A 15,000-nucleotide genomic window follows, 5' to 3' on the forward strand; every position below is an offset into this window, starting at 1 on the left:
TTCACTGATCGTTCCAGTATTGAGCTAGCTGCAGTTTTTATGCAGGCTCTCACTAGGCTACAATGGAAGTGTGTGTGTGTGTATGTGTCGTCACCTACACCGTATGATGTGCGCGTGTCTCATCGCGTGACAAATAAAGATGTCTGTTTGTTTGTCTCCTCGTTTCACCTTCCTACACTTGGGCGACATGCGTGTGGGCTTCACACACAGACTCAGAAACACACACACGCAGACTCAGAAACACACACACACGCACAGATGTCAGCACTAATGAGTGGTAGGAAGTGAAAGGATATGTACGGCCAGGCACGGCCCCTGCTTCCTGTCTGTGTCACCCCACACCCCCACGTTTCCCCAGAGAAAACCCCCAGACTTCGGAAGCGCCGCGTGCTTCCTGTGTAATTAGCCAATTAGAGCTCGGGAGGATTAGGTGTTGGAAGGCGTGTCGAGTTCTAATAACCGCCTGTTTCACATGAGAACGCTGAGCTCTCTGAGTTTTTTCTTACTTGGCCAGGATGTACGTTCATTAGTATTTTACAGTAACCAGAGACGATCGGAGAGATACACAAGTCAATGTGTGAACGCGTGCCCAGACAGGGGCGGACTAGCCACCGGGAGCACCGGGAGTTTTCCCGGTGGCCTGGCGCGCCAACTGGCCTGGCCAGCGGTACATATGGCCCCCGGCGTGAAAATAGGGCCCATAGTTTCACTGGAATGTATTTTATTTGTGAACTGTTACTATTCTAGTTTTATATACTCCACAGTTGCTCATAAGTCCTCCCTAATGTCTTCTGGTTATGGTTATGTGTCTATGTATGCGTGTGGCCTGTGCTTGGGCGTTTGTGTGTGTATGTGTGTGTGTGTGTGTGTGTTCTCCCCAGTGCTGGAAGAAGCTGATTCATCACGCACCACATTCTTTCTCAAACAAAGCCGGTGGATGTCTACAGCCCTACTGAACACCACCGTACTTATTAAGTATCGATTCCTCTGATAAATCATGACAGATCGCTCCCTGTTCTGGCGCCTCTGGAGATACATCTACTTGTGGGAATGCTGTCTGAATAAAGGCACATACTCTCATAGTGTGCATATATACTGTATATGTACAGTAATGTATGTATGTACTGTATGTGTTTGTGCCTGTGAGTGTGAGTGTGTGTGTAAGCCTGTGTGTATGCCTTTGTGTATGCCTGTGAGTGTGTGTGTGTGTATGCCTGTGAGTATGAGTGTGTGTGTGTATGTGTGTGTGTGTGTGTGTGTGTGTGTGTGTGTGTGAGTGTGTGTGTGTGTGTGTGTGAGTGTGTGTGTGTGTGAGTGTGTGTGTGAGTATGTGTGTGTGTGTGTGTGAGTATGTGTGTGTGTGTGTGTGTGTGTGTGTGTGTGTGTGTGTGTGTGTGTGTGTGTGTGTGTGTAGATCCCGGTTCCCACCGGGCCACGTGGTTGATGACGGGGGAGAAGTTGGTGGGTCCGTAGAGCTGGACGGACTTCAGGCTCTGGTAGTACGCCTCCATCACGCCATCGATCCCCGCGCAGTACGGGTTCTGCGGGTTCCCGTTCTACAGGCGCCGGGGGAGAGGAGGGTCCACATCCGCCACCCGTCCCGGAGGAGGAAGAAGAGCGGAGGGGGAGAAAGAGAGAGAGAGAGAGAGAGAGAGAGAGAGGGATGAACTACTAGTACTTCCATAATACATTGTATTTGTATCGCACTTTACATTTAAGAAAATCTCAAAGTGCTACAGATTAAAAACATGGAAGTGCTACGTAAGATTAAAAACAACACAACATGAGTCCCAAACTAGGTACAAAACATAAGAATGAAACATTAAGGACAATAAAGTGATCAGCTCTGGTATAAAGGCAGGTTTTAAGGCCGAACACAAACAGAGAGCCAGAAAGAGCAGTAGAACAGGGATGAAGCGGTCTTCATCAGCACCGCACCTGGTCGTGTTTCCGGGCTGTTCTTCACTCCCCCCCCCCCCTCCCTCCCTTCCCCTCCTTCCCTCCCTCCCCTCCTCCCTCCCTCCCTCCCCCTCTAGCCTGGATCCTGTTACCTTGTTGCCCTTTGATGCTGGAACAGTTCAATTTCCCTCCCGAGGATCAATAAAGCACCTACTATCTACTGCTGCTACTACTACTACCCTCCTCCCCCTCCCTCCCTCCCTCCCTCCCTCCCTCCCTCCCTCCCTCCCTCCCTCCCTCCCTCCCTCCCTCCCTCTGCTTCTCCCTCCTTCCCTCCCTCCGCCTCCCCCTCCCTCCCTCCCTCCCTCCCCTCCTCACCAGGGCGAACTCGTGGGAGACCCGCCCGTCGGGGGGCAGCTTGGCGCCGAAGCCCAGGGCGGGGAACATCTTGTCGCTGTCGTAGTCCTGGATGATCTCCCCCACGGCCTTCAGAGCCATGGCGTAGGCGTTGAGCTGGTAGGGGCTCATGTAGTGGAGGGAGGTGGGCTGGGCTGGGTTACCTGGAGGGGGGGAGGGTGGGGGTGGGACAGTCAAACTCTGGTAGGGTTACCTGGAGGGGGGGGGGGGGGGGTACGGTCACTCTCTGGGAGCTCTTAGCAGGGGAGAACCTAAAGCGCTGCCCTATGCGCCAGCCGGCACTAGAGGACATTTACTAGCCGCTGCCCACGTCAAGACGTGTCCGGTACCGGCCTGTCGACCGAGGATATACAGTACCGCCCCGACGAAGGACAAGGACTCGTACGGCCTTCATCCTCTCCACTCCATCATATCCTCGGTGTGTTGTGGGCGGTCCACTTTATTGCTCTCGGTCAATAAGAGTGGACACAAATCCATCCCCCCCCTTACCTCTATAAAAAAAAAAAAAAGGCTTAATGGTGACAGGTCAGATTGATCTGGTCTTTAACCTCGCCATGCCACGGCTACACGTTGATGTATGAACTTTGGACGTTTTACAATCCTCCTACCACACACACCTCTGCAACCCCCCCCCCCCCCCCACACACACACACACACCTCATGATAGATATAGGACCACCTGCTCAAATAAAATCGACACAGCAAAATAGCCCAGAGTGCATTGCAGCGTGACGTGCTCTGGTGATGGGGTCGGGTTGGAATGGGCCCGTCAGAGATGACAGAGTACTGGCCCTAAACCAGATGACTCCGGCAGGGACAACAACAAGATACGACAACAACAGGGGCGATCTCTTGGCTTATCCCTTTTTGCACTAGCATTTGGTACTCGCTCCTTGCACTGTCCTGTCTTTGCACTGTCCTGTCTCCTCCCTGCACCCTGTCCAATGCTGTCTAAGTGTTATGCACCACGACAGAAAGCAAATTCCTAGTACTTTCAACTAATTCCTAGTTGAAAAGCTGCAGTAAATGAATTCTGTGTCTATGTTGTGTTCTGTGTTCGCCGCTCACCTGTGTGTGTGTGTGTGTGTGTGTGTGTGTGTGTAATCACTGTCACTGTGTGGCCAATAAGATGAGACCCTCGAGGTCCTTGATTTAAAATGTAAACTAAAAAAAAATCATCATCCGTTCTCTTCAAGCATTAGAGCCCCTCCCCCTGTGATGACAGAGTGGCCCATTAGAGGACTCTTTACTCCTCATTAGCATAACATTTGCATATCTCTCACTGAGCGCCGGGCTGCTTACCGTTTGAGGCGGTGAAATCAATCGCCACGGTGAAGTTAATCTGCGTTCTGGAAGACAGAAGTGAAGAGGAAGGAGGGAGGGGAGGGAGAGAGGAGGGAGGGAGGAGGGAGGGAGGAAGGAGAGAGGAGGGAGGGAGAGAGAGAGAAGGGAGGGAGGGAACGTGCTTATTAATAAACTTTCGCTCGCCCACAGTAATGACCTGAACAAACAATCAACATAATGAAGATGACGCCTCCTAGAGAGAGAGTGGGAGAGAGAGGAAGAGAGAGAGGGAGAGGAAGAAAGAAAGGGAGAGGGAGAGAGGGGGAGGGAGAGAGAGAGAGGAGTTCTTCGTGCTAATAGGCTGAGGCCTGGCAGACTGAATTACACAGAACCCTCTAACACACACACACTCACACACACACACACACACACACACACACTCGCACACTCGCACACACACACATTCGCACACACAAACTGATATATTCCAGCTGACAAGAGAGAAACAGAAAGAGACAGATAGAGAGGAAGAGAGAGAGAGAGAGAGAGAGAGAGAGAGAGAGAGAGAGAGGGAGGGAGGGGTGGGTGGGTAACCGTCTGGAATGCCAGGTGACTGGCCATGTGACCCAGAGGTCCAGCAGAGCCACATGGCAGGTCTCATATACTCTATATATCCTCTACCTAGGACCAGAGAAACAAGCCTATAGAGAAATACTCTCCCAGCCAGAAACACCCCCGTTCTCCCTATAGAGAAATATACTCTCTCTCCCAGCCAGAAACACCCCCGTTCTCCCTATAGAGAAATATACTCTCTCTCCCAGCCAGAAACACCCCCGTTCTCCCTATAGAGAAATATACTCTCCCATCCAGAAACACCCCCGTTCTCCCTATAGAGAAATATACTCTCTCTCCCAGCCAGAAACACCTCCGTTCTCCCTATAGAGAAATATACTCTCCCAGCCAGAAACACCCCCGTTCTCCCTATAGAGAAATATACTCTCTCTCCCAGCCAGAAACAGCCCCGTTCTCCCTATAGAGAAATATACTCTCCCAGCCAGAAACACCCCCGTTCTCCCTATAGAGAAATATACTCTCTCTCCCAGCCAGAAACACCCCCGTTCTCCCTATAGAGAAATATACTCTCCCATCCAGAAACACCCCCGTTCTCCCTATATAGAAATATACTCTCCCAGCCAGAAACACCTCCGTTCTCCCTATAGAGAAATATACTCTCCCAGCCAGAAACACCCCCGTTCTCCCTATAGAGAAATATACTCTCCCATCCAGAAACACCCCCGTTCTCCCTATAGAGAAATATACTCTCCCAGCCAGATGCACCCCCGTTCTCCCTATAGAGAAATATACTCTCCCAGACAGAAACACCACTATTCTCTTCTACAGAGGCACATCACAATGTATTTTACTCTGTCAACGTATGTAGTCATGATATTTAGCAATGTCACCAGGAGATTGTATGGCTGGACATATTGAAAGCCCCTAACAAACTTCTCCTACTTCCTTATGTTCTAATCCCCCAGCTTCGAAGTTTAGCTCAACTTAGCTTAGCTAGTTGAGCTAGTCGACGGTTTAGTGACTAATTCCTAGCTTTTTGTCCCGCTGCTTTTTCTGAGTTTTGGAGGCGGCCCGCTCTAGCTGCTACAGTAGCATAGCCAGCTAATGATGACACACATAGACGCCATCAAACCAGACTCACACCAGTTTGCTTAACAGAGCCAACAGGTCTGTGGATGACGCCATCGCACTGGCCCTACACTTTGCGATGGAGCACCTGGACAAGAAAAACACCTAGGTCAGGTGTCACGTCATCGACGACAGGTCTTCAACACCGAACGCCCCATCAACCTGGTCCCGAAGCTGAGAGGTGTTGCCCTGAGCAGCTCCTTATGCAACTGGACCCTGGACTTCCTCACGGACCGACCACAGGTGGTGAGAATAGGCAGCAACACTTCATCCACGCTGAACATCAGCATGGGAGTCCCACAAGGCTGCTGTCTGAGCCCCAGGCTGTTCTCACTGTACAGCTACAGAATGACTGCTCAGCCAAGCATAGCAGCAGTCAAATTGACTCTTGCCTATACAATAGACAATTACAATTGACTCTGCACAACTGTATACTATAATTTTTAAATAATTAAAAGTATAATAATTGTACCACCTTTATTACAGTCATAGCCACAGTCATCCATGATGGGATGGAATAAGTATATGAAGGTCAATCTGATCTACCTACTGTAGGAACTGGAATGAGGAATTGATTAGTGCTGATGAGGTATTGTAAGGACAAGTGATAACATGAATTTCTATGTACCTGTACTGGTTATATATGGCAAATAAACCTTCTATTCTTCCTAGGTTAGACTGGGGGAGTCACGTCAGCCAATTATCTCGTTTGGGTGGAGCGTCATTTGACAAACATCTACATTTAGATGTAGGCTGTTCCTTGCAACTGCAGTTGCGGCTGAATGCGAGCAAGTTGCAGATGAGGTTGTTACACCAAGCGGCCAACAGGCAACCACGTTCCATACAAGTTGCTTTAAATAACGCCAGCCCCAGGGTCAAAGGGTGCCTTTTCTGCTCTTTCTGTATTAAAACCATTAATCAGCTCCCAGTTCCATTCCAGCTCTTCCCGGCAGCAAGTGAACAAGACACTGAACCCCAAATTGCTCCCAATGAGCAGGCTGTCATCCTGCCTAGCATGGGTGTGTGAGTGGGTGAATGAGAGGCCATTGTAAAGCGCTTTGGGTAAAAGCGCTATATAAGTGCAGTGCATTTCCCATTAAATTGTGTGTGTGTGTGTGTGTCTGAAGAAGGGCTTGTAGCCCGAAACGTCACCTCGGTGTCATTAAAAATCCTGGGAGCATATTTCTGGTGTGCAGACTCTACTTTTCCTTATGTGTGTGTGTCTATCTTTGTCTGTCATGCAGTCCGTGATACAGGTATGTAACATCTAACACATGAGAAACAGGCGTCGTTCTTCTCTCATGTTACTAACCTGTGAGTGAACTTGTTCATAAACTGTTTTTACAAGCAGCTCGTTAAGATAAGCAGCGTTTCATGAATAAGATAAGCAGCGGCTCCATGATAAGGCTTTTTTTTTTTTTACTTCTGCTCTGCGTCATTTCTAATATGGAGGGGCTGCTGGCGGCGAGTTTAATCTGATCGGCCCATCCATCTACCCCTGCCAGCAGAACTGGGAAACCCTGTACAGATGGGACTCCTACTCCTAGAGAGAAAGAGAGAGAGAGAGAGAGAGAGAGAGAGAGACCGAGACAGAAGCAGAGAGAGAGAAGGAGTGTGTGTATGTGTGTGTGTGTGTGTGTGTGTGTGTGCGTGCGCACAGAGAAATAATAACAGCTTGCAATGCAAGAAGTTGAAAAATCAAATGTATGTGTCACAGAGATCAATAGAGGGGCGGATGGAGTAGAGACATGAGACAGAAGCAGTTGGTTACACACACACACACACACACACACACACATGCGCCCGCACGCGTCTCTACGGCGGTCCGACAGTGTGACGCGGGGCACGCTGTGCAGCGATTGGCCGCGGGGCCCGAAAGAAACCAATCACAGGCCGCCTGGGATCCGGCTGATGGCCAATTCACCAGAGATAAAAACAGAAAAGGAGAGATAGGAGGAGAGGGGGCAGGGGGCAGAGAAAGAGATGGGTGAACAGAGAGAGAGAGAGAGAGAGAGAGAGAGAGAGAGAGAGAGAGAGAGAGAGAGAGAGTAGATCTGGGAGCATACAACTGGACGTATTGCTTCTTATAGGATGTAATAGCCATGTGCCATGTAATAGCCATAGCCACTTGGGAGTTCTGGCAAGTAGTAGTACATTGGCTTTTCCTACATTAAATGATTAATAATTATTGTTAGTCGCTTTGGATAAAAGCGTCAGCTAAATTACTGTAATGTAATGTGATATAATGTAATGTAATGTAATGTAATATAATGTAATGTAATGCAATGTGATATAATGTAATGTGATATAATGTAATGTGATATAATGTAATGTAATGTAATGTAATGCAATGTAATATAATATAATATAATATAATATAATATAATATAATATAATATAATATAATATAATATAATATAATATAATGTAATGTAATGTAATGTAATGTAATATAATGTAATTTAATGTAATGTGCGGAGGATCGGGATGACTGGAAGCGCTGACGGAGGACTCGTCCGAAGACGACCTAGAGAGATCGCTAGTGAACTCGCGTTACCGTTGAGCTACTGAATAACAGACATTGTTACGCTCATATTGGTCTGAGGGCCGCTGTGGTCGGAGGCGAGCGTGGAGCGCCTTGCACGCACAAGCGTCCTGATTGGCCAGAGAGAAAGACAGGTGACGCGATCTCTGCCCCGTCACAGACAGACAGATGGACGGACGGAGAGGAGGTGAGAGCAGAGCGTGTTGGCATGCCGGTCCCCTAACCCAGACAGCAGGAATACACCGGAAGCCAATCAAACCGCGGTATTATTCCTGAAGGCGGGGCCAGAGAGTGAGACCACCCAGAGCAGGATGTGACGTTCTCTCTCAACGCCACAGTACAAAACCCGCTTCTGCCTCCATGTAAACACAACGTGACATAACAACATGAATGATGATATATGATGATTATTGATGGTATTGGAGTATCAATGGCCGAAGAGGAAAGTAGTTTGGAACTGAATTGTAGATCAGATTCAACATGTATTTAGTATAACAGCATACAGATATCCAGCTCAGTCACAGAGAAACGCTTTGGCATTCAACGTTCCCTGATCAGACAATATGGTATTCAGTTTGGCCCATCTTTATAGTCGACGGCCTGTACCTATACATAGTTTCAGTCCAATGGCTAGAGTTCTCTCCAACTATGACCTTATACACCAGGGGGCAGTGAGCTTCTTATGGATGTGCCCTTGATCTCCTCCAGACACCTGACCACGACCAACTAAGGCATGTTTATGTTCTTGTGCTGAGATTAGCCAGGGCACTCGAGACAGACGAAACCTCTTATCAAAAGGTCAAGTTCAGGTTTGACACAAAGGGCGATTGGACAGCTGGTTCCCTTTCATCGTTGACAAGCTGCCAACTGACCGACCGTTAGCAGCAATTCCAGTGACGTTCAAAAAACGACCATGGGCCCAAACGCAGGAGCGGTTACCGCCTCCGAACGCACATCGTGAGCGCGGCGTGGCGCCGTTGTAGGGAGCCTGTTGGTTTCTCCTGCAGATTAAAACAACCGCTTTGTAAAAAAGCAGTGGGTGTTAAAACCCCCGTTGAATCCAGTGGGTCTCACTGAACTGTGGGCTGCAGATGGAGATAGGAGCTCTACAGTCCATCCGCTCCTGCGTGCTAATCCTCCTAGCCTGGCCTCCCGCTCTCTAGAAGGGCTCCTCGCTCGCAATTAACCACCTTCGGTGAGTCTGAACAATGCCTGCCGTTCACTGAGGCTCCTGTTGGCTAATGAGGACCAGCTCCTCCAAGTGCCAATCACAGACCAGGAGGCTGTCACAGAGAGATAACAAGACTCTGCCCTCCTTCGGCAGCTGGATGAGCCAGGCGACCTGACGCAGCACACACACACACACACACACACACACACACACACACACACACACACACACACACACACACACACACACACACACACACACGCTGTGGGATGATAGGAGAGTGTGTGAAGAGCTCACCAAGCAGCAGCGCAGTCGTGCCATCACACAACCCGAGTGGTCGATCACGGTCCGTTTCAGATTCAAGCAGAGAAACGGTTTACTTGGTTTAGCCAAACTAGCCTCCCCCATCCCGGCCTGCTCAGAGATGAGAGAAACCCCCTCGGAAATGTCCCAGAGAATCGCCACTAACTGGATGTTCCTTGCCCATTCTGATGTTTGGTCGAACAGCAAGTAAACCTCTTCATGTCCACATGCTTTACAATATTGGGTTGCTGGAGCAGGCTATTTGCGTCAACGTTGAGTTGCAGCTGGAGGATATTTGTGTCAGTGAGCAGGTGGACCTAATATATATCGGCCTGTGGTCCTGCTAGCCTGTCTGTCTGTCTGTCTGTTTGTCTGTCTGTCTGTCTGTCTGTCTGTCTGTCTGTCTGTCTGTCTGTCTGTCTGTCTGTCTGTCTGTCTGTCTGTCTGTCTGTCTCTGTCTGGTCCTGTCCTGTCTCTCTGTCTGGTCCTGTCCTGTCCTGTCTCTCTGTCTGGTCCTGTCCTGTCCTGTCTCTCTGTCTGGTCCTGTCCTGTCCTGTCTCTCTGTCTGGTCCTGTCCTGTCTCTCTGTCTGGTCCCACCCTGTCTCTCTCTCTGTCTGGTCCTGTCCTGTCTCTCTGTCTGGTCCTGTCCTGTCTCTCTGTCTGGTCCTGTCCTGTCTCTCTGTCTGGTCCTGTCCTGTCTCTCTGTCTGTCTCTCTGTCTGGTCCTGTCCTGTCTCTCTGTCTGGTCCTGTCCTGTCTCTCTGTCTGGTCCTGTCCTGTCTCTCTGTCTGGTCCCACCCTGTCTCTCTGTCTGGTCCCACCCTGTCTCTCTGTCTGGTCCTGTCCTGTCTCTCTGTCTGGTCCTGTCCTGTCTCTCTGTCTGGTCCCACCCTGTCTCTCTGTCTGGTCCTGTCCTGTCTCTCTGTCTGGTCCCACCCTGTCTCTCTGTCTGGTCCTGTCCTGTCTCTCTGTCTGGTCCTGTCCTGTCTCTCTGTCTGTCTCTCTGTCTGGTCCTGTCCTGTCTCTCTGTCTGGTCCTGTCCTGTCTCTCTGTCTGGTCCTGTCCTGTCTCTCTGTCTGGTCCCACCCTGTCTATCTGTCTGTCTGTCTGTCTGTCTGTCTGCCTGCTCTAGTTTCCCACAGTTACACTAATGAAAGGCGGATCAGTGGATGAATGTTCCTGACATGCGTGACAGCACACTGCCAACCCTCCTGAGAAACACTGCCATTCACACACCCAATAAGGATGCACGCCACCCCCAGCACACACACACACACACACACACACACACACACACACACACACACCCATTAACAGGTGTAAATACACACACATACACACACACACACACACACACACACACACAAACAACTGTAAATACACACACACATACACACAAACAAGTGTAAATACACACACACACACAATCCTCCACCTGACTGCAAATCTGCCCACCTGGCAATCTCTCTCTCTCTCTCTCTCTCTCTCTCCCTCTGGTACACCTACAGTACAACCTAATGTACACCTCCATTATCTCATTGAACAACAACCCATCCACTCACAGAACACACACACATACACACATACACACACACACACACACACACACACACACACACACACACACACACACACACACACACACACACACACATGCTGGTCACCTACCCTCCCTTGATGTAGTCCAAAAAGGTGACTTCTATGTCCACCAGGAACGACAGCAGAGTGACCTGTAGACCGACAGAGAGTCTGGGAGTTAGCAGGGCTTTGCTGGGCATTAACCAATACTATAAAGGAACTAGAAATGTCGTCCGTCCGTGAATGCATTTTGTGTCTCTGTCCACGCGCACATGCATGCGAGCAGGACATGTTTGGTATTTCTGCATTCGATAGGTTGAGAGATTTATGTCAGTCCAAACCCTGTGTCTCTGTGACCTTCCCATGTCGAGATATGGATGTTTCCATTCCCCCTATTGACAATGAATGGGGGGGAATTTTTCACTCCCCAAGTCCAAAATCTAAATTGGCTTATGCTACACCCCTCCACTGAGTTTTATGAAAATCGGTCTGGTAGTTTTTGCGTAATCCTGGTCCAAAAAATGAATGTCTGTTAATGACCGGCCGTGTTTGGGCCGCTCGTGGACCCGCTCCGTGATTCAGTTCCGCTCCAAAATTTTATGGGTTCTAAGTTGGCCCATGCTACACCTTTTCACAGAGTTTCGTGAAAATCAGTCCTGTAGTTTTTGCGTAATCCTGCAAAAAAACACAAAAAAAACACACACGCCACCGAAAACATTACCTCTTGCACTGAGCTGTCGCTGGGGCAGAGGTAACAAGCTAGCAGCTAGATCTCATCTGTGTGTACCGTGCACTAGAGTATGTGCTGAAGTAGAGGGTTAGGATCAAAATGGAAGATGTCATGTGCTAGAACAGAATTCACTTGCCGTTCCAGAGTTCAGGTATTTTTTCTTCTTCATTTTTTTCTTGGGATTTATCACCTGTAGAAAGAGAACAAGCTTAATTAGACCTCGTTATGACCTCGCATTATGACGTGGTATGGTAAGCCGGCCTAATGGCCTCAACATTTGATCAGGGGACCATTGTAAATGAGATCTCGGTCTCAATGGGCTCCCCCGGCTAGATAGAGGTTCAATGAAAATAAGAAATAGACAGAAGTAGACAGGGTTTCTACATGGTCATCTAACAGGGTGGTAGGAGGCGTTGCCTGGATCTAGACCGGGTTTCTATGTGGTCATCTAACAGGGTGGTAGGAGGCGTTGCCTGGATCTAGACAGGGTTTCTACGTGGTCATCTAACAGGGTGGTAGGAGGCGTTGCCTGGATCTAGACCGGTTTCTACATGTCCGAGGCGGACGCCGGATCTGTGCTTTCAGTACAGGCATCTTCTGCCTGGGGCTTGTATGTGGGATCTGCGACCAAGGGGACGGTCGAAAGGTCTTGGAGTTCATATGCCCATAGGCCGTATGTGTGTGTGTGTGTATGTGTGTGTGTACAGTATGTGTGTCTGTGAGAGAGGTAGAACAGACACCAAGAGAAGGAAAGAGACACACTATATCTCTCTGGCCCTGGGCTGTCCTCACCCTAAGAAGGCCTAAACGGCCCCTCATGAACTCTGCAGCGTGGCGGGAACCTGCCCTGAATACATTAGGGTCTTAATCAGGGACTGAGGAGGTAATTAAGCCCAGGTGAGGTCAGCAGAGCAGGCAGGGCCTCGAGGAAGAAGGTCTCATCCTAGAATTATGACCTGTTTATCCTGGCCTCGCATCAGACGCACTCACCTTGGAGGGTGATGTTATGATTGCTAGTTGCTTGTATAATCACACACACACACACACACACACACACACACACACACACACACACACACACACACACACACACACACACACACACACACACACCACCCATGGGCAGAAGCAGAGAGCAGCAACCTAACAAATAATGATAGATTGTAACAACCAGAGTGCCACTCTTATCTATAATAGTGTGTGTGTGTGTGTGTGCGCGTGCGAGCGTGTGTGTGCGCGTGTGAGAGAGAGAGAATGTATGGCAGTGCTTGTTCAAGTGTTTGTGTGTGTGTGTGTGTGCGCGCGCGTTAAAGCAGCAGCTTACAATAACCATCCACCAGCACGCCGCTTCCCACTGACTGTATTGTTTAGTCACTGCGGCTCCCAGAATCACTGCCCCAAAGGGTTGATCTCAGTGGGCTTGCCGGCTCCGGAGGCCCCCTCAACACTCACCTCATACACGTTGAACTGGGACTGCCCACGAGAGAGCTCTCTGTAGCTGGTGCTGAACTCTCCTATGAAGTCGTGGCTGAAAACATACAGTTACACACACACACGCACACACACGCACACACACACGCACACACACTATTAGCCAAACATATCCACCTACACGACTTCGCACGTCACCCCGTAGGACCCACACCCCGTCTCCAAACGCCGCTGACATTTCAAGCCTCCCAACCCACGACAGAGACGGGGAGGAGCCGGCGCCAGAGGGCGGCGAGCAGCGAGTGTTTGATGAGATTACGGAGATATACTGTTAATAAAGTCCAGGCCTTAACAATAAAGAGAGAGATTTTAACGTGTTATCATTCAAGATGTCTGTGATTAGAGCAAATGGTTGAGGCGCATCAGGAGCTGATTTGAGAGGATTTGTAAAAAAGAAAATGGGGGGGTTTGGAAAGATGTGTGTGTATCTTAGAAGCAGAGCTTCTTCATCCGAGATCCGTTCTTCCACATCAGAGGTGGGGGGAAGAACAGCGCAGTGGTGATCAGTCACCCGAAACAGAAGATTGACAACCTCTGACGGGAAATCAAACGTCCCACTGTGCGAGAATCAGGCCCGAGTCAAATACATGATTAAAAACCTGTCAAGCAGCAGTCCCATAGGAGTTCCCTCAGCTAAACATGGGTATTTACATCAGTGATCAATTCCATTCAGCTATTAGAAGCCTCCGGTGTCAAATGTGACGAGTTCCTTGGTCATTTCATTAACAAAATAGAGGGGATTAGGCAGCAAATCTCCAGTGAATCCAAGGACCTACTGTAGGTGTCTCTTGTGATCCCCCTGGCCTCCTAACCCATTTTCATTGTATCTCCTTGTCAACCTTAAGAGGATAACATAAGCCACATGAAACCCTCTGCATGCCCCTTAGATATCATCCCTACTAGGCTCCTGAATGAATACTGAAGACGGTCTGGCCTCACATTCTTCACTGTCTATAGACTGGAATCCTCCAGCCTTAAGCAAGCAATTGTCCTACCTTTGCTTAAGGTTTTAAGATTAGGTTTCTAATCTTGATCCTCGTTTTAAATGGTTTTAGCCTAATTTCAAAATGACAATTTTTATCACACATTTTAGAAAAGAGCATTTCCTAACTAACTAATTACTTTCATGAACAACACATTTTTTGAGGAATTCCTATCTGACATTTGTGCTCTACACGTCAGTGAAACAGCTCGTCAAGGTTGTAAATGATCTTCTGCTCACTGATGATTCTGGTAACTGGACTTGAGCTCTGCTTTTGACACGGTTGATTATACTATTTAAATTAACCGTCTTGAAAAATGGAATGGCATCAGGGGCTCAATGTTCTTCTGTTCATCCATTTTTAATTTCTTTTCGTTTTGATTATTTTATTGTTCGTGAAGCACTAACAGCGATTTGAAAAGTGCTATAAAAATAAAGTTTCTTCTTCTTCTTCTTCTTCTTGTTATTATCTTGATTATTATTACTGTTGTTATTATTTAATTTGAGTATTTGACACATGCATGGTGAGAATATCCCCCATCAAACCGCAGTGTAAAACAATGAGACTCATGATGTCATTTCCCTGTGGACGAGGGCGGGGTTACCGTCAGCCACTCCCACCTCATCTATAACATCAAGGCCATCCACATCCACCTGCCTTCACCCTCTAGAAGCACAGATTCAGATTTAGTTCGTCATCTAGACCATGTGAATCGGTCAGCCGCCTGTGAATAGGCCGCTGGAGTGAATCGAACAGGAAGACGGTGAGAATCAATTACCTTCCGTCTCGGTCCCAGTCGTACACCTCGATCTTGATCGCTCTGTGGGGAGAGAGAGAGCACCAGTGCACGGATCAGACACACAGGCGACGGCTTGGGAAGAATCTCTTAGCAGTTCGC

The 15,000-nt window shown here is 48.8% G+C and overlaps 1 protein-coding gene across 1 annotated transcript in view; it reads right to left on the bottom strand.

Annotated features, from left to right (window-relative positions):
• LOC311317001 (copine-8) overlaps positions 1-15,000 on the bottom strand; it is a 77,753-nt gene that overhangs the window by 6,889 nt on the left and 55,864 nt on the right. The window contains exons 10-16 of the mRNA XM_084447996.1: positions 14,881-14,922; positions 13,081-13,156; positions 11,765-11,818; positions 10,989-11,050; positions 3,619-3,665; positions 2,278-2,459; positions 1,429-1,556 (exon numbers count right to left, since the gene is read on the bottom strand). Of these exons, the coding sequence (XP_084304122.1) occupies positions 1,429-1,556; positions 2,278-2,459; positions 3,619-3,665; positions 10,989-11,050; positions 11,765-11,818; positions 13,081-13,156; positions 14,881-14,922 (591 nt within the window). The remainder of the gene's footprint in view (positions 1-1,428; positions 1,557-2,277; positions 2,460-3,618; positions 3,666-10,988; positions 11,051-11,764; positions 11,819-13,080; positions 13,157-14,880; positions 14,923-15,000) is intronic.

The sequence above is a fragment of the Borostomias antarcticus genome, assembly GCF_949987555.1.
Source record: "Borostomias antarcticus genome assembly, chromosome: 13".
NCBI lineage: Eukaryota > Metazoa > Chordata > Actinopteri > Stomiiformes > Stomiidae > Borostomias > Borostomias antarcticus.